This window comes from Trichosurus vulpecula, chromosome 6 (genome assembly GCF_011100635.1).
Source record: "Trichosurus vulpecula isolate mTriVul1 chromosome 6, mTriVul1.pri, whole genome shotgun sequence".
Lineage (NCBI taxonomy): Eukaryota > Metazoa > Chordata > Mammalia > Diprotodontia > Phalangeridae > Trichosurus > Trichosurus vulpecula.
Window position 1 is genome coordinate 275,553,204 of NC_050578.1, and position 16,894 is coordinate 275,570,097.

Sequence of the window (16,894 nt, forward strand, 5' to 3'; positions counted from 1 at the left end):
CTATGGGGGGGGTAACCGAAGGGCTGGGCTGCCTCCTTTGGGGGGGGGGTAACCGAAGAGCTGGGCTGCCTCTTCCATCTTCTGGAAAGAACATGACCATCAGGGTTGACGCTCCCAGGCCACCTCCATGAAGAGCCTGCCTCCCACTGACCCCCACAAGTGGCAGCTCGGGACTGTGAGCATTTTTAGGGCCAGGCTTACTCTTCCAGACCGAGAACATGAAGGAAGAAGAGTAAACAGGCGAACTTTATCTCTGCGGGCTCCATAAACAGATCTCGGTGGGTGGGCAGAATCAGTCACACCCACAGGTAGGGAGCAGGTGTCCCGGCTTCTGTTACTAAGATACAATCTCCTATGGGCCTGGTGCAGGTGCCTGCCCCAGCAAGCTGACAATCCATAGCCAGGCCGTGTCCACACAGTCAAACAGCCCTCCACTGGCGCAGCTCCAGGCATGACGTCCCCTTGGGAACCTGGCACGTCCCTTGGAGCTACGGGGTCACGGAAGGCGGTTCGTACCTGGCCGCGGCCCTCTGAGAGCAGGGAGGGGGAAGCACGCACGGGAGCCCTCCTTCCTAGGAGGTGGCCCGCCCCTCTGCGGGAGCCATCGCCCGGCTCTCTAGGGCTCCAGCCGCGGGGCTCAGCGGCGGCGCTGGGGCACGCACGCCCCGTGCGGCCTGATGCGCACGAAGCCGGCCTTGCAGGCGCAGCGGAAGGAGCCGCTCGTGTTGACGCAGCGCTCGCTCTTGCACAGCAGCCCTCGCTGGTTCAGCTCCCGGCACTCGTCAATATCTGCGGCGAGACGGCGTGAAACAGACAAGGCTGGGGGAGGGGCCCTCCGCCGGGACCGCCTCCACCCCGCCGCCCCGCCCCTCCGGCTCACCCACGCAGCGCGTGCGGGACGCGTCCAGCTGGAAGCCGCCGGGACACTCGCACACCGCGCCCCCCGGGCGTGCCACGCAGCGGCCGCTCACGCAGCGGCACTCGTCCGAGTCTTCCTCGGAGCTGTCCTCTTCTGCGACCGAGAGGGATGACGTTGATAATAATAGCTAATATTTACATAGGGCTGCGAAGCGCTTTTCACACCCTGTGAGGTAGGCGGAATTACTATCCCCACTTTACAGATGTGGAAACTGAGACTGACAGCGGTGAAGTGACTTCCCCAGGGTTATTCACACAGCTCGCTCGCAAATACCTGCGGAGGGGCTCCAGGTCCACTTGTCTGTGGACCCCGAGCCCCGAAGCTGGACTGGGGCGGCGGGGGTGGGGCGACTCACCTCGGTGGGGCTTCCTCAGGAACAGGGGGCTCACGTCCCAAAAAGAGTTACTTTCGCTCTGGGAGGTCGGACACTGAAGTCCTAGGGAGGGTCGAGGTCTCAGTTTAGAGGCCCAGGGTTGCTAACCCAGGACTTCCGAGGCCATCTAGTCTCACTACCTCCTCATCTTAGAGGGAACCTGAGGCCCAGAGGGTCAGGGGCTTGGTCACCATCGCACCCTCAGCAAGCAGATCAGTGGCATTTGAACCCAAGGCGTCTGACTCCCTCTCCAGTCTCCCATTTCTCCCTCCCCTCTTTCACTTGAACAGAGATTCGTGGGGCACCTGGGCCATCCTGCCTGGGGCACGACTCCGATTCCTTAGACCCACCGAGCCCCGGATCCCTCCAGCTCCCATCCTTCCCCCACCCAACCCTGGCTCTGGCTCACCTGGCCCCCGGGGTGGGCAGGGTCGACACTGGGCCCCCCAGCCTCGGCCCTGACGGCAGCAGCAGTCCTCATAGGGCAGCAGAGGGCCGGCCAGGGGCCCTGCACACATCCCATCATCACCTCGCTGGCCCCAGCACACATCCCTCCGCTCCTGGGGCCTGTCTGCAGGGCGACAGGGAGAGAGAGGCTGACCCTCTGGGGAGGCCTTCCATCTTCCCCTGCTCCCCCTTCTTGGGAGTAGACAGGCAAGGTCTAGGGAAGGTCATATGCCTTTGTCTGGCATTCAAGGGCACCCTCCCCCCCCCCACACACACACACAGGGACCAGGCTACCTTTCTGATATTCTCTCCCCCCCACACTGTGCCTCCTAATCTGTACTGGCTTTTCCCAATCACTAGGACTTTGCTTCAGCTGTTGCTAATGTCTGGAATTTAATTTAAAGCAAATGTCATCTTCTCCAAGAAGCCTTCCATGATGTCCCTGCCACGTCAGTAACTGCGCTTCCCCATGGATCTCCCAGAATTCTTGAGTTCCCCACCCCTCTCTTGCAGGTTTCACTTTGAACTGCCTCCTTCCTAGACTGGGAGCTCCCTGAAGGCAGGGGGAGGCCTAGCTGAGCTTTGGGTTTGGCCTAGCATCATACAACACCCTCCTCAGCATTCAAGACTTGAATGAATGAATTTGGGACAAGCAGAAACAGTGACAGAGATGGACAGAGGTGCAGCCAGGTACAGGGGTGCCCAGTCCTCACCTGCTGGGCTCTCCAGGAGCTGACAGTCCCGTCCAGTGGGCCCTGGCACCCAGGGCAGATGGCACTCACAGCGAAAAGAACCAGGGAGGTTAATGCAGCGTCCATGCTGGCAGGCCCCAGGATCCTGGCATTCGTCTACATCTACAAGCAAAAGAGTCAGCCCCAGACCTCCTCCTCCTCCTCTGGCCTCCAGCCCCGGCTCGCCCTCCTTTCTTGCCCCAGAACCCCATCCCAGCTCCTCACCCATTTCTTCTGGGATCAGACACTGGCGCTGGGCTGGATTATACTCGGCTGGAGGGGTGCAGGAGCAACGGTAGCCCCCACGGGTGTTCTCACACACGCCATTCCTGCACTTGGACTCATCCAGACACTCATCAACATCTGAGTGGAGGGAAAGGAGTGGACTCCCATTGTCCCTTCCTCCCCCCAGGCCTGTGAGCCTCTCAGTCCCAGGCCTGCTGGCAGCCATTACCCTCGGCGCTCACCCGCCCACGAAGCAAAGAACCGGAGTGAAAGCTTGCCCTCTGCCTCCTCTCCTCCCAGTCTTCACGTCCCTTCTGAAGGGAGCAAGCCATGGGTTACCGTCCCCATTTCATAACGGAGAAAACCAAGACCCAGAATTGGTTAGTGAAAAGGAGGGATGTCCTGATCTCACAGGAAGCGATGCTGGGCTTCTGTCCGCTGCCCTGGTCAGACACCATCTGGAACGACGCATCCCATCCTGGAAACCTCATTGTAAGAAAGGCAGCAGGCATTGAAAGGGCTGGGTAGGAGAGGGATTGGTGTGCTTGGGAACCCGGACAAGTGGATGGCCCAAGAGAAAGAGAAAGGAAATGGGCCACCTGGGCAGGGAGTGGCTTCTTCATTCCTGGAGGTCTCCAGCGGGAGCTGGACCATTGATGTGCCCACACACTCCAGCAGGTGCCCAGCTCACCACCCATGCATTCCAGCAGGGTGCCAGCTCACCCATGCACTCACCCACACACTCCAACAAAGTGCCAGCTCACCCATGCACTCACCCACACACTCCAGCAGGGTGTCCAGCAGAATGCCAGCTCACCCACACACCCACACACTCCATCAGGGTGCCCAGCAGAGTGCCAGCTCACCCACACACTCCAGCAGGGTGTCCAGCAGAATGCCAGCTAACCCACACACTTACCCACACACTCCAGCATGGTGCCCAGCAGTGCCAGCTCACACATTCCAGCAGGGTGCCAGCTCACCCAAGCACTCACCCATACACCCCAGTAAAGTGCCAGCTCACCCATGTACTCACCCACATATGCCAGCAGGGTGCAGCTCCCCCATGCACTCACCCACTCCAGCAGGGTGCCAGCTCACCCACGCACTCACCCACACACTCCAGCAGGGTGCCAGCTCCCCCACGAACTCACCCACACATTCCAGCAGGTTCCCGTCATAGTAGAAACCTTGCTTGCAGTAACACTCGTAGCCTGGCTGTGTGTTGACACACTTGCCCTCCTTGCAGATCTCCTCTCCAAAGAGCACACACTCATCAATATCTGCAGGGGGACCAGCAGGGTTCGCAGAAAGCCCCTACCTCTGCTTTCCCCTCTTTTTAGCCAGAGCCGGGGGAGAGAAACCAAAGTGGATCTCCATTCATGGTCTCTACAACAAACCGTGAGCTTCTCCATGTCCTCTGTCCCCACCCCACCCCCACCTCGAGCTTTGCATCTCCAGCTCCCATCCATTTGCACTGGCTGTGCCTCATGCCTGGCATGCCCTCCCTCCTCATGTCTACATCATAGAATCCCTAGCCCCCTTCAAACCACCACTCTGGTGCCACCTCCCACAGAAGGCCTTTCCTGATTCCCCCAGTTATTAACACTCCCTGCACCCTGAAATTTACATAGGTTTTATATTATGTGTATATTTTATTTTATAATATATATATATTTTATATTACATGTCTACATGGTGAGCCCCTTCCCCTTAGCCCCTCATAAATAAGAAGGGCAAAGATGATTTCATTTTTGTTTCTGTGTCTCCAGTTCCAAACTCATTTCCTGGCACACAGGAAGCACTTAATAAATGCTTGTCAAGCATATAGTAGGTACTTCATAAGTGCTTGTTAAAGGAGTGAAAACAGATGCGGGGGGGTGGCAGGTCTGTGCTCCTTACCCCGATGAGCTGGAATGCCATAGCTGATTATGTTGCTCTCCTGGATATAACCTTTTCCATCTGGACAGAGACTGTGAAATTCAGCTGTGGGGCAAGCACAAATGAGGGGAGAGTGATGAATGGTTCCTTCCCTTCCTCTCACTCAAATCTAGGCCGGCCTTTAGAGATCAGCTAGTCCTGGGGTCTTCCAGAACAGTAGTAGTCAGCTAATATTTACATAGTGCCGGAAGGTTTGCAAAATGCTGTATGTGTTACCTTATTTGGTCCTCAAAACACCTGTAAGGAAGGTGCGCTTATTATCCCCATTTTACAGGTCGGGAGACAGGCTGAGAGGTTAAGTTGCTTGCCTAGGATCACATAGCAAGTAAGTGTCTAAGGCGGAATTTGAACTCAGGTCTTCCTGACTCCAGGCCCAGTGTTCTCTCCACTGCAGCGCCACCTAGCTGCCTCTAGAACTAGTGCGGAGCTTAGAGACCATCTAGTTGAACCCCCTCATCTTACAAAAAGGGAAATAGGCCTAGTGCCTTTCCCAAGGTCACCCAGGGAGAAAGCATCAAAAAGGCAGCATTTGAACCCAGGACCTTTGACTCAGAGTATCAGCCTGCCTCTTGCATCCTCATTTTACAGAGGAAGAAACTGAGATGGGAAGAGGAGAAGCTGGTGGCCCTAGGTCCCAAAGGGCCATGGTCTGGTACCTGGGTATCTGCCCCACCTCCCTCATGCTCTCCCCCCAACCCCTGTCTCTCAGAAGGCCCTGGCTCTGACCTGAGCTGTAGACAGGGCAGGGGTAGATCTCGCAATGGTCCCCCCAGCCAGCCCCCAGGGAGCAGCAGCATTCCTGCTGGGTGACGTTGGTGGCCAGGACGCTGTCACAGAAGATGGTGTCATCAAAGTTGAGGTAGCATTCCTTCTTGTTGTGGGGCTGCTCTGCCTCTGAGACATGGGGTACGGGGCAGGGAAGAGAGCATGGGCTCAGGCACCTATGGGGGGTGCCTGGGGCTGCTCTGCCTCTGAGACATAGGGTATGGGGGCAGGGAAGAGAGCACGGGCTCAGGCACCTATGGGGGGCTCCTGGGGCTGCTCTGCCTCTGAGACATGGGGTGTGTGGGGGTGTGCCTGGGGCGGCTCTGCCTCTGAGACATGGGGTGTGGGGGCAGGGAAGACAGCACGGTCTCAGGCACCTATGGGGGGTGCCTGGGGCTGCTCTGCCTCTGAGAAACAAGGGGAAAGATTCAGGCATCCATGGTAAAGGGAACCTCCTGGAAAAGGAGAGAGGCCGGGTGCCTGGGCTGGGGAGGAAGGCAGGGGGCCACGGGGCCCCTGGGTGGAGGAGCAGGCACTCACCCTCACAGCCATGCTGGTCGTGGGTGGGGGTGAAGCCCTCGTCACAGACGCAGACATAAGAGCCATGCACGTTCTCACAGGCTCCGTGGGGGAGGCACAGTCCTGGATCCTGGCTGCACTCATCTATGTCTGGGCAAGGATGCAGGGGATGGACCAGCAGACAAGGCCAAGAGTACCTTTATCCTGGGCTCTATCCCTGTCCCCAGCCCTGCCTGGGCTACGGCCATGCCCCCTAGCCTCAGCTGTACCTCCGGGAGACCTGAAGGGGGTTTCTCGGGGGGGGGATCAAAAATCCAACAACCAGGGGGTGGTGGAAGTTTTGTAGGGAGTGTGTGGGCACTGTGGAGTTCCATAAGGTGGTAGGGCTGCTGTCCAGCTGCTCCTCCGTGCCCCACTTCCTCCTGCTAGGTGGATACCTTGGCACTTCCTGCCACCCACCAGCCGATGGCCCGGGGGACAGAGGCATCGATAAGAGCCATTGGTGTTACTGCAGTCACCTCCGATGCAGGCCGCTGGGAAGTCACACTCGTCGATGTCTGGGGGTGGGAAGTAGAGATCCAGTGAACCCAGGTGTCCTAAGCTACTTGCTCCTGCTTCTAGGATTTTCCCAGTCCTAGACAGGAACTCAGCTTGGGGGCATATGCTAATAAGGCCCATGTCTGATCTCCAAAGAGGGACAGGAATCAGGTCAGTCTATCCCGTACTCTCAGGACCCCTGCTGGGGCAACCCAGTCACTGTCCCTGACCTTCAGCCTTGAAAGGAAGAGGCAAACAGAAAAAAAGCATGAAGACTATGGTCTCCAAGAGGACAGAGAATGGCCTCCAGCTAGCTAGCCTTGGTAACCTCCATCCTCTTCCTTCTAGCACCCAGTTTGGGGCTCTAAACACAGCTCACACTTCAAAAATGCTGAACTGGAACTCAGGACAGGACCTGATGGGGGGGGTAGGCGCAGTCAGTGGGCAGCCACCAGGGGGCAGCAGTGTTAGCCACTTGCTGACCTAGCCAACAGGTCCGGGGCCCTCGTGGATACCCTGGCATCACAGGACAGAGAATGTCACATCTGGCAGGAACTTGAAAACCTAGCTTGACTAGATTGAGAAGGACCTTAGAACCTGGAATGTCAGGGCCTAGGGGGAACTTAGAACCCAGAATGTCATACATAGAGGGCCCTTAGAAGCTAGACCATGAAATATCAGAGCAGAGAAGGTTCCTTCTTCATAGAACAAAGAACCTAGAACCTAGAATGTCAGAGCAGGGAGGGGCCTTCGAGGTGGGAGAGATTCTCGAGCTTCTCCTTTTGTGGACTGCCAGACTGAAGGCCTGCCCCTCAGCCGCTTTCTCAGGGCACTTAGCAGCTAGGGCCAGGCGTCCCTTCCCTGCTCACCCTCGCAGCGGCTCCGGTCCCGGGACAGGTGGTAGCCCGTGAGACACTGGCACTGGAAGGAGCCGGGGGTGTTGGTGCAGACCCCATGCTCGCACACGTTCCCGGCCTCGCACTCGTCCACATCTGCCGGTGAGAGGAGGAGGGCAGAGGTCAGTGTCCAGTCGGGGGACCTCAGGCCGCCCTTGACGCCGCCGCCCCCCGCCCCCGCGGCACTCACCCAGGCAACTGCGGGCGTCTGCGGCGGGCGCATAGCCCTGGGCGCACGTGCAGCGGTACGAGCCCGGAAGGTTCTCGCACCAGCCTGGTTGGCAGGGGCTACCCTCGGCACACTCGTCTATGTCTGTGGGGGGAAGGGGGTGTTAGGGACCGGACAAATGGGAGGGACAGAGCGCAGCCAGGCCGGTCCCGGGCTTCGTCCGCGTCCCCATCCCAGTCCGGCCCTCCCAATACCGCATGACTGTAACTACCTACTGTCCTGGAGAAAAGGCTCAGACTTTCCCTCCCCCCGCCAAGGATACATAGGCTGGCAGAGCTCACGGAGCTCCTTTTCCACCAGGGAGCCCGGCAAACGAGGCAGTGGCGTGGGGGAAGGCCTTTTCTCCCTGAGTTCTCCTCCCTGAAGGTGTCCCAGAGGATTCCTCCCCACCCCCCACCCCCGGGCTGATCCCTCACCTCCCCCCTGCCCCTCACCCCGGCAGGCCCCGCCCCCTTGACTCCGGTAGCCAGGCTGGCACGCGATGCACTTAAAGCTGCCAGGTTTGTTTTCGCATTTGCTGTCCGGGCACGAGCTGGGGTCTCGGCACTCATCGATGTCTACGGACAGAAGGGAGGGTCAGGTTGGGCCTGCAGGACCCCAGGACACTGGAGAGGACGGATGTCACGGCAGAAAAGCTGGGGAGGGAGGGGTCGCCCCCTGCCCAGCCCTTCAGGCGCATCGTGGGCCTTCCCGCCCGGCCCGGCCCAGCCCCGTGGTGTGTGTCTCTGCCGGGTTTTCTCTCCACCCCGGGCCTACCTTCGCACAGTGGTTGCCGGGACGGCTTGGTCCGGTAGCCCGGATAGCAGCTGCACTTGTAGTTCCCGGGGAAGTTGATGCAGAAGCCGCCGTCCCCGCACAGGTGGGGCTTCACGCACTCATTGAGGTCTGAGCCGGGGATGGGGAAAAGACAGGGGCCGGGGTCCAGGTTCCACCCCCTCAGGGGCCTGCCCCAATGAGAGCCAGTCCTTCCATAGGTCCCGCTCCTTCAGCAGAACACCTTAACTTCCAGGTGCCTTAACCTCCTGAAGCCCCGCCCCTCATTTGCCTAATCCCCGCCCCGAATAGCTCGGCCTCCATAGGCCACGCCCCTCCTCAGGCCGCGATCCACAACTGGACTGCATCGGAACCCACCCTTCCCTAAGTCCCGCCCTATTGGCTCCCTCCCCAAGGAATCTACGGGCCTCTTCCTAATGCTCGTTAACCACACCCACGGAGGCCTGGCCTCGCCCCACCCCTCTACAGGCTCCTCCAGAGAGCTCGGCTGTCCATTAGCCGCGCCCCCACCCGATGGTTCCCTCCCCCCTACAAACCTCGCCCTTACCCACGCAGGAGCGGCCGCTTGGGGTGACTTGCAGCCGGTAACCCCGGTTGCAGTGACAGTTGTACGAGCCTCCCGTGTTCATGCAGACTCCCTTCCCGACTCCACAGGGCTCAGTCTCACATTCGTTCACATCTGTGGAAGGGCAAGATAGGGAGACGTCGTGGAGGATCCTTGGCCCCCTGACCTCCGTGGGGCCCGCATGAGCTCTAACGTCAGAGGTCGAGACGCCCATGGTCTCCACCGAAGCTCGGTCCCCTCCTCTCCATCCTCAGCCCTCTCCGCTCCGTGGGATCCCCAGCCTAGGCGCCCCTAGCTCTTGTTCCGACCCCTCCATCCTCGCCACTTCCCTGCTGTGGGCCCACGTATGAACTTTAAGGTCCTAGGTCCCGGAGCCTCCACCCGCCCCAGCCCTGATCCTCTGCCCCCTCCCCGCCGTAGGCCCCGCGTGAGATCCGACATCAGGGGTGGAGGCGCCCCTGGTCCCCAGTGAGGCTCAGCCCCCTCCCCTCCATCCTCGGCCCCCTCCCTGCCGAGGGGCCCCGTACGCGCGTGCTCTGCGGTGTCAGGCACCGGACGTTCCCGCTCACCGACGCAATACATCTGCTGTGGGTGAGGTCGGTAGCCCGGATAGCATTGGCACGAGTAGCCAGAGGGGCCGGGGACGCACTCTCCGTGGCCGCAGATGTTACGGTTCACCCGGCACTCGTCAGTTTCTGTGAGGAGTGAGAGCGGCACTCTGAGGAGCCGGGGACCCAGGCGGCCCTGCTCCGTTTGGTGATGGCCTCGCCTGGCCTGGCAGGCCCCGGGCTGAAATGGAAGAGTCGAACGACTTCCCCATGGCCCCACTCACAGTCCCGGGACCAAAGTTTCCCTGCCTGGCGACCACTTCCCTCGCTGTGGCCTCTCCGCTTAGTAGAATGGAAACTCGTGGTGGGGCAGGATCTGGGTCTTTTTCTGTCACTGGATCTCCAGGACCCGAAACGTAAAAGAACTGAATCCATCTGGTTGCAGAGGTGGCCCGGGCAGAAGCAGAACCTAGGCGCCAGGCTGGGAGTCGAGCCTGGACAGAATGCGCGGCTTACCTGTAACCTGGGTTGGGGCGATTTCCACCGCGCTCCTCGATGGAAGCAGATCCGGAGGGACTCTGTGCACAGCTGGCGGGGTGGGGCGGGAAATCAGCTCTGGAAGAAAGAGCCCAGAAACGTGGTAGATTCACTTGGGCGGGGGTGGGCGGTGGGGGGCTTTCGTCAAGCGTCATCCCTGAGGACTGGCCTCCGGGACATAAGACTAGCTCTCCCCTCCTGAATCCCCGGGCTGGGGAGGCTTTTCCTCCCTGCCCAGTCTCTTTCCCATCCCTGGTTCACCTGGGTAAGGGCGCGCTGGCGGCGGCGTGGTGACAGAGGATTGGCCCTGCTGAGCTGCGCGCTCCTCGGAGTCGGTCTGAGGATGGGGATAAGGCAGCCTTGAGCTGAGGCCTCAGCCTCCTGCGCTCTCTGCCTATCATCCTCCCAGCTTCACTCCTTCTTCATCCCCATCCCCCTCCCAGGTTACTAACTTGCCCCTGCACTCTCTGCCTCTTCTGTGACTACCCAGCTGAGCAGTGGCCGGCCTCTGGCCTGTATACTTACAGAGTCTGTGGTCACCCCTGGAAGAGAAAAAGCCAGCATTTAGAGGACAGCTTTAGGAGAGTCTGAAACACAGTTGGAGTTAGGGACTGGGTTCAAGTTGTATGTAGCTTAAGGTCATGTCAGTGAAGGTTTCAAAAACCTGCAGGAAAGTTGGTCAGAGCCCTGGGAGTGTCCTGGTGGAGGTGGTCAGGGCCTCTGAAGGACACACTCCAGCGGGGTGCCCAGGGCGTTGGGGGGTGGTTGAGGAGGCCCAGAAAAGGACTGGCAAGGGGGTGGGGAGAGATCTGCATCCTGATGGGGTATTGTTAATGGAACTAGACTGAGGTTGAGCCCAGAGTCTCAAGCAGACATTTCTGCCCCTGGGGTCCCTAGGGGAAGTGTTTGGAGGCCATGCTTTTGGCCCTCTGCTCCCCCTAGTCGTGGGTCTGAGTCAGCAGCTAAGCTCTTACCTTTATCCTCCTCCAGTTCTTCCTGCAGGGGGGCCCTGCTGGGGCTCTCTGGCAGTTGCTGGGATTTGGGGGGCCCATCTGGGTGCAGGAACAGGGAGAAGTCACTCTCTCCTTGGATGGTGAGTGTCTGGTGGGAGGTCAGGATGTGGTAACCTTTCCCCGCTGGGCAAATCTCTTTGAAAGCAGCTGTGGGGAGTAAGAAGTAGAAGTGAACTTTCCCTGGACATCTCTGGGGTTCCTACCTCCTCCCAGTGGTGCCTAGGAGCTGAAAGGGGAGCCTCTGGCAGCACCCTGGGGCTTCCCACAGATTGCTGTCCTCCAGTGCCTGGGTACTGAGCTGCCCTCCCCACTCCCCTGCAAGGCCCTGGAGGCACCAAACAGTGCAGGGAGGGAAGAAGCTGACCGGTGCCATCAGCAGGGCACCGCTGGCAGCGGGCCCCCCAGGCCTTGCCCACACTGCAGCAGCACATCTGGCGGGTCAGGTGGGTGGTGAGCGGGTGTTGACACTGTAGGTCTGGGCTGACCAGGCGGAAACAGAGACTTTTCTCCTCTGGCTTCTCAGCTGGGCAGGGGATAAGAAGAATCAGGACAGAATCCCTGCCCACCTTGGGCACCCTGCCTCACCACCTCCAGGCAGCCCGACCTCATACCTCTGGGCGATTGAATCCATAGCAAACTGGACCCAAGACCTCTGACCTATGTTCTCTGACCTGTCCCCATATGAAGTATTCTCAACCTGACTCCTATGACCTCTGACCTCCCTCTGTACCTGACCTTGGAATTTTTCCCAGTCTGCCCCCTCCACATCACAATATAACCTTTGACATCCATATGATTACCACATGGCCTCTGACCTTTCCCCAGGGGCTCTTACCCAGGCACTGGGTTCGAGAGGGGCCAAGGCTGTGGCCAGGGGGACAGACACACCGGTAGGAGCCTGGGCTGTTGAGGCAGTCTCCATGTCGGCACATGCCTGGCATGGCACACTCATTGATGTCTTTGGGAAAACAGGGAGGGTGAGGATGGAGAAAGAGGCTTGTATGTCCTCCCAGCCTTGCCCACTATGGCTCCCTCCTCCCACCTCCACATTGCTGTGGCCCAGGGACCTTCCAGCCCATGATCTGGCCATTCCCAGCCCCTCTTTGTCCACCTCCCAGGGTCCCCATACCTTGGCAGTGGGTGCTGTTCAGCCTCTTGTAACCCTGGGGGCAGTCACCCCCCAGCTCCCCACGCACGGGGCCGGGTTTCTGCACACCAGTGTCTGGGGGAGAGCATGGCGATCGGTCACTAGGGAGTGGGGATAAGGGGGCCAGATAGGAGGGGAAAGGGAGGGAAGGCTGGGGAAGAGGAACAGGGGCCCATTAGGCCAAGCTATGTGTAGAATGGGAGGGGGCAGACCACCATGGGACTCACACTGCAGCTGGGGACACTTGTGACATTTGTTCTGACCCCAGGCTGTGCCAATGCTTCCGCAGCAATCTTCTTGCTTGGTCAGCCCTGGAAGTGGGTTACTGCCACACTGTGGCCCAAGAAAGAACCAAGTTAGGGGAGACCCTGAGGCCTCAGGTCCTTTATCTCCCCCTTCCAGCCCCCAAGGCTCTTAGGACATCACAGCTAGAGAAGACTTGGAGGGCATCTCATTAAGCCCCTCATTTTATAGGAAGGGAGAGGACTTCTCCAAGATCACCCACCCACAGCTAGTGAGAATCTGACTCCCCCAGCCCAGACTGTCTACGCTCCCTCAGAGTCAGCCCACAGCTGGGTGCCCTGTGCTTGAGGTAGTCATAGCCCCTAAGTGGGGAGAAAGGATGGTCCAAAAGGCTGAGGTGGGGTCCCAGGGCCCCTGAGGGTCACTCACGGCCTGCTTGGGTAGTGTGTCCTGGAAGCAGCGACCCAGGGGCTTCTGAGTGGGAGGCCGGGGGTGGGGGGTCTTGGGGTGGGGGAGGAGATGCTGGGGGGGTGCAGGGCCCTCAGCACTCAGCCCTTCGATGCGGTGAACCTGGACAGAGGCCTCTGGGGGATGGTGAACTCTCACATTCACCAGGGGTGGAGGTGCCTGCACTGGAGGGCACAGGGCACAGTGGGTCAGCCTAGGCCCACCTCCAGCCTCCTTGCCCCCAGAGCATGAAGAGGGCTGGAGGCCGCTGCCTGGGGAAGGGCAGCTTCCATGATGGGCTAAGCTTCCGTTCCTGGGCCCAGCTGGTCAGGGGCCTGTCTCTTTCTCTCGTCTCTCTCTATCTTCCTCACTCCACAGTTCTCCTCACCACCTGCGTAACCCCAGGCAAGCCCCTCTCCCTCTCTGAGCCTCAGTCTCCTTCTCTGTCAAATGAAGGGAGAAAACTAGATCTGTTTGGTTTTTTCCAGCGCTAATTCCTAAGAATGAATGATTGGAACAGCCTGTATTAAGTGATTCCTGTGTGCCTAGCCTTGGGGGTACAAATAGAGGAGCTGGGGCCATACTTGCTTTCTGATGGAGCAGAGCCCACACATGGAGGAGGCTTCTGCTACCTTGCTCTTTCCTGATCTCTGCCTCAGTTTCTCTCTGTGTCGATCATCCTATGTCTCTCCACCCCCCCCTTTGGTGTCTCTCCATCTCTGGGTGTCTCCCACCCAGTCTCCTCCTTCCCCCAGTTCTCCTACCTTCGGCTGAGACCTGGCCAGGCCCCAGGGGCACCAGGAAAGCTGCATGCTGGGCCGGAGGCTGTTCCCCTGCACCAGGGGGGTCTGCAATCACCTGGACTGCATAGATGGCATGCTTGCTGGCCACTGGCTCCCCCTCAGGGGCAGGGGGTGGGGGGCCACTCAGAGCCCCGCCTCGGCCTAGGCCTGCCCCCACGCTGCCTGCTGGCACCTGGCAGAATCGGCCGGTGAAGTCCGGGGGGCAGAGACAGTGATTTCGAGATGAACACTGGCCCCCGTTCATGCAGGGCAAAGGGCACACCACTGCAAGGAAAGATGGAGTGGGGGGGGGACAGTGTCACAGTGGTTGGGCTGCCCCTCCCACATCCTAATCCAGTCCCTACTCTCCCTCACCACCCCACACTGGACTTACAACATCCCCAATAACTCTCCCATCTGCCTCCCACAGGGGCATCTGGGCATAGACTCCCCCTGGCCATACACACATACACACACATACGTACATAGATGTAGGATCAGAGGATTCAGAACTGGGAGGGACCTTAGAGAAAATCTACTCCAATTCCCTCACATTACAGAGGAGGGAAACTGAGGCATGTGTGTGGGAAGCCTGCCCAGGATCACAGAGCTCTGAATCATGCCCAAGGCCAGTGCATGGCCTCTCACATATGTATGCACTTCCAGGTACACAGACACCTGTATGTTTCATGTCTTAGACATATGTGCACACATGAAGATCATTTGGCTACTGGTTCCTAAGCTCAGATTCTGAGAGGACAGGCCACAGAGACCTTCAAAGATAAGCTAATACCCCACCCCCTTACTTTGTAGCTGAAAAAATTGGGACATTACCTGCCCAAGGGTCCCACAGGTAGCAAGTATCTCAGGCAGGGCCAAGCCAAGGCTTCTGGGCTCTGTGCACAAAGCTATGCTGTCTCAGAAGTCACCCCCCCAGCTCGCCCCAGCCTTCAGCCTCTCTCTCTCTGCCCTCCCTCTCTGGTCATGGAGACATCCTTGCCCTCACTAGGCAGCTGCCTCCCAGATACCAGGGACAGGTTGGGGTAGGCTGTTCTGGGCTTGGCTAAGGCTGGGAAGCCCCCAGCCCCTGGGAGAAAGCATCCTTCCTGGCCCATCCATCCTGTTGTTTGGGGGGGAGGGAGGAGGGCCTCCTTCCTGCCCTTCTGAGTGAGTCACTCCTGGTGGTGAGTTTGACCTCCAAATGACACCGCCCACCCGCGGCCCCGGGCACCGTGCCTGAGGGATGTGGGCAGCACAGACAGAGACAACAGGGAAGGCAGGAAGGCCCTGAGCTCAGAGACACTCATACTTGTTCATGCACACACACAGTCACACAGTCACACTAGATACACACACAATCACACACAGATGCACCAATATTGTCCCACACAGAAGTGCCTGACTGTAGCGATTCCTGGGGACCACTGGACAAGAGATGCAAGTCTGCCCCCTCTAAGCCTGGGCTCCCAAGAGTGGGGGATGTTTGGATGGTGCCTCCCTGGGCCTGAGTCTGACTAATTACCCCCCAGAGGGATAATTAACAAGTGGCTCCTCCCTGCCACCCAGGGCCCTGGGGATAATTATTAGACAGAGCCAAGGACAGAAAGAATTTGCCACCCTACCCTTCCACCCCAGGTGTGGGCCTTTTCCTTCAAGTCTTGGGGCCTTGAGGATTCGAAGGGATGGGGGAGCCACCAGGTCTAGGGGGCTGAGTGTGGGGTCAGTGTGGCCTGAAAGGGCACTTCAAAGGCCACAGATACAGTGAGCCTGAGGCAGGGGCAGCAGGAGGAAGGAACAGAGGCTGATACGGTACCAGGAAAGGAAGGAACTAAAGAATTTTCTCATCCTCCCTCCTCAGCCAAATCTGAGTCTCTCCTCAGTGCTGATTGACACTCCCATCCAGTCACAGTGTTCTTACTCTGACTCCCAGAATCCTCCCTGGATGCCCCAGGCATCCTGCTCTCTGTCTTCCAGAACCTAGGAATCCAGGTGTCCTCTCCCTTCTCCCGCCACAGAGCCCAGGCATCCTGGCTCCCCTGTTCCAGAATCCAGGTGTCCCCGGTGCCAAACACCTAGGACCCACATTTCTCTCTTTGAATCCCTGCCTGCTCCAAGCCACCCCGGAACCCAGCCTCCCTCTCCTGTCAGAACCCAAGGGTCCTGGCCCCAGCCTCACCCACTCGGAAGCCGGAGCCAGTGAGAGTATCGGCGCTGTGTCCGTTCTCCCCGATCAGGGTCATGTTGCTGCCCTGCTGGCAGCTGTCTCGGCACTGACCCTTCAGACACGTTCTCTTGCAGATGACGGGGGCAAAAACCACCTTGAAGCGCTCACGGGCCAGTGCCCCTCCACCCCCAGTACCCCGCTCCCCTGCCGGGCCCCCCAGCACCCCTCCACCCAGGCCCACCAGCAGCAAGAGAGCCAACAGCCCGGAGGGGGGCATCTCAGGAGGCAGAGGGAGAGGGGCACTGCAGGCCCAGGGCATGGGGTCCCGGGCAAGGGGCCCCTAGGGAGCTGGGGCAGCGGTGGTGGAAGAACGAGCTAAGAAAGAGAGAAGAGAGAGGAGGAGAGAGAGGGAGGGAGGGAGGGAGGGAAGGAAAAGGAAGCTGGAGAGATGGAAGTGAGGAGCGCCGGGATGGAAGGAGACTGGGAAGGTAACTTGTCCCAAGTCTTCCAGTCCCTGACGGAGGGGGCCTGGGGCACTCCAGAAGGCCCGGAGCTGGGGAGGCCGAAGGCAGACGAGGGAGCGCACAGTGGGCGGGCGGGCTGGGAGCAGGAGCAGGGAAAGCAGGGGTGGGGATGAGCCGCCCGGCCCGGCCCCGAGCTCGGGAGCCAGCGATCGAGGCCTGCCTGCTGCCCACTGTGGCCCCGGCCGCCTCCTCCTGGCGTCCCAGAGCTGCCTCCTGGCCCGCCAGCTCCCGACGGACCCAGGGAGTGTGGGGCTGGGCAGGACCCCGGCCGACGGAGGGAGGGACGGACGGAGGGAGGGAAAAATGAGGAGTTGTTTTCCGTGGCTGGAGCAAGCCGGGAGAGAGCAGGGGAGGAGGCGCTGGGGGCTGGGAGGCTGGCTGGAGGCCAGAGGGGGAGGGCGGCTGGCTGGCTTTTTAGAGAGTCACAGCCCGCCCTCGCCTTCGGGGGAGAGAGGGGGGGCACGTCTGGGACGCCTGTGCCCACCCGCCACACACCTGGCCAGGAGCTCCCTGGTGTCTTCTGTGCCCACTGCCCCCCAGAACAGGGGAATGATGTGGCAGGCCCGGC

General features: G+C 59.7%; 1 protein-coding gene across 1 annotated transcript; it reads right to left on the reverse strand.

The window, feature by feature from the left end:
- Positions 1 to 224: 224 nt before the first annotated feature.
- On the reverse strand, positions 225 to 16,634 carry LTBP3 (latent transforming growth factor beta binding protein 3). Its single transcript, XM_036763298.1, has 28 exons — positions 15,815 to 16,634; positions 13,621 to 13,923; positions 12,839 to 13,041; positions 12,394 to 12,499; positions 12,149 to 12,241; positions 11,855 to 11,977; positions 11,384 to 11,542; positions 10,981 to 11,166; positions 10,532 to 10,548; positions 10,268 to 10,343; positions 9,986 to 10,084; positions 9,491 to 9,616; positions 8,904 to 9,035; positions 8,339 to 8,467; positions 8,017 to 8,139; positions 7,544 to 7,666; positions 7,327 to 7,449; positions 6,358 to 6,477; positions 5,942 to 6,070; positions 5,363 to 5,530; positions 4,598 to 4,681; positions 3,850 to 3,978; positions 2,696 to 2,833; positions 2,453 to 2,593; positions 1,702 to 1,863; positions 1,275 to 1,355; positions 881 to 1,012; positions 225 to 789 (listed from the first exon to the last, which is right to left on the reverse strand). Exons 1-28 carry the CDS (start codon positions 16,119 to 16,121, stop codon positions 638 to 640), a joined length of 3,864 nt encoding a protein of 1,287 aa, XP_036619193.1. The 5' UTR covers positions 16,122 to 16,634; the 3' UTR covers positions 225 to 637.
- Positions 16,635 to 16,894: the final 260 nt, after the last annotated feature.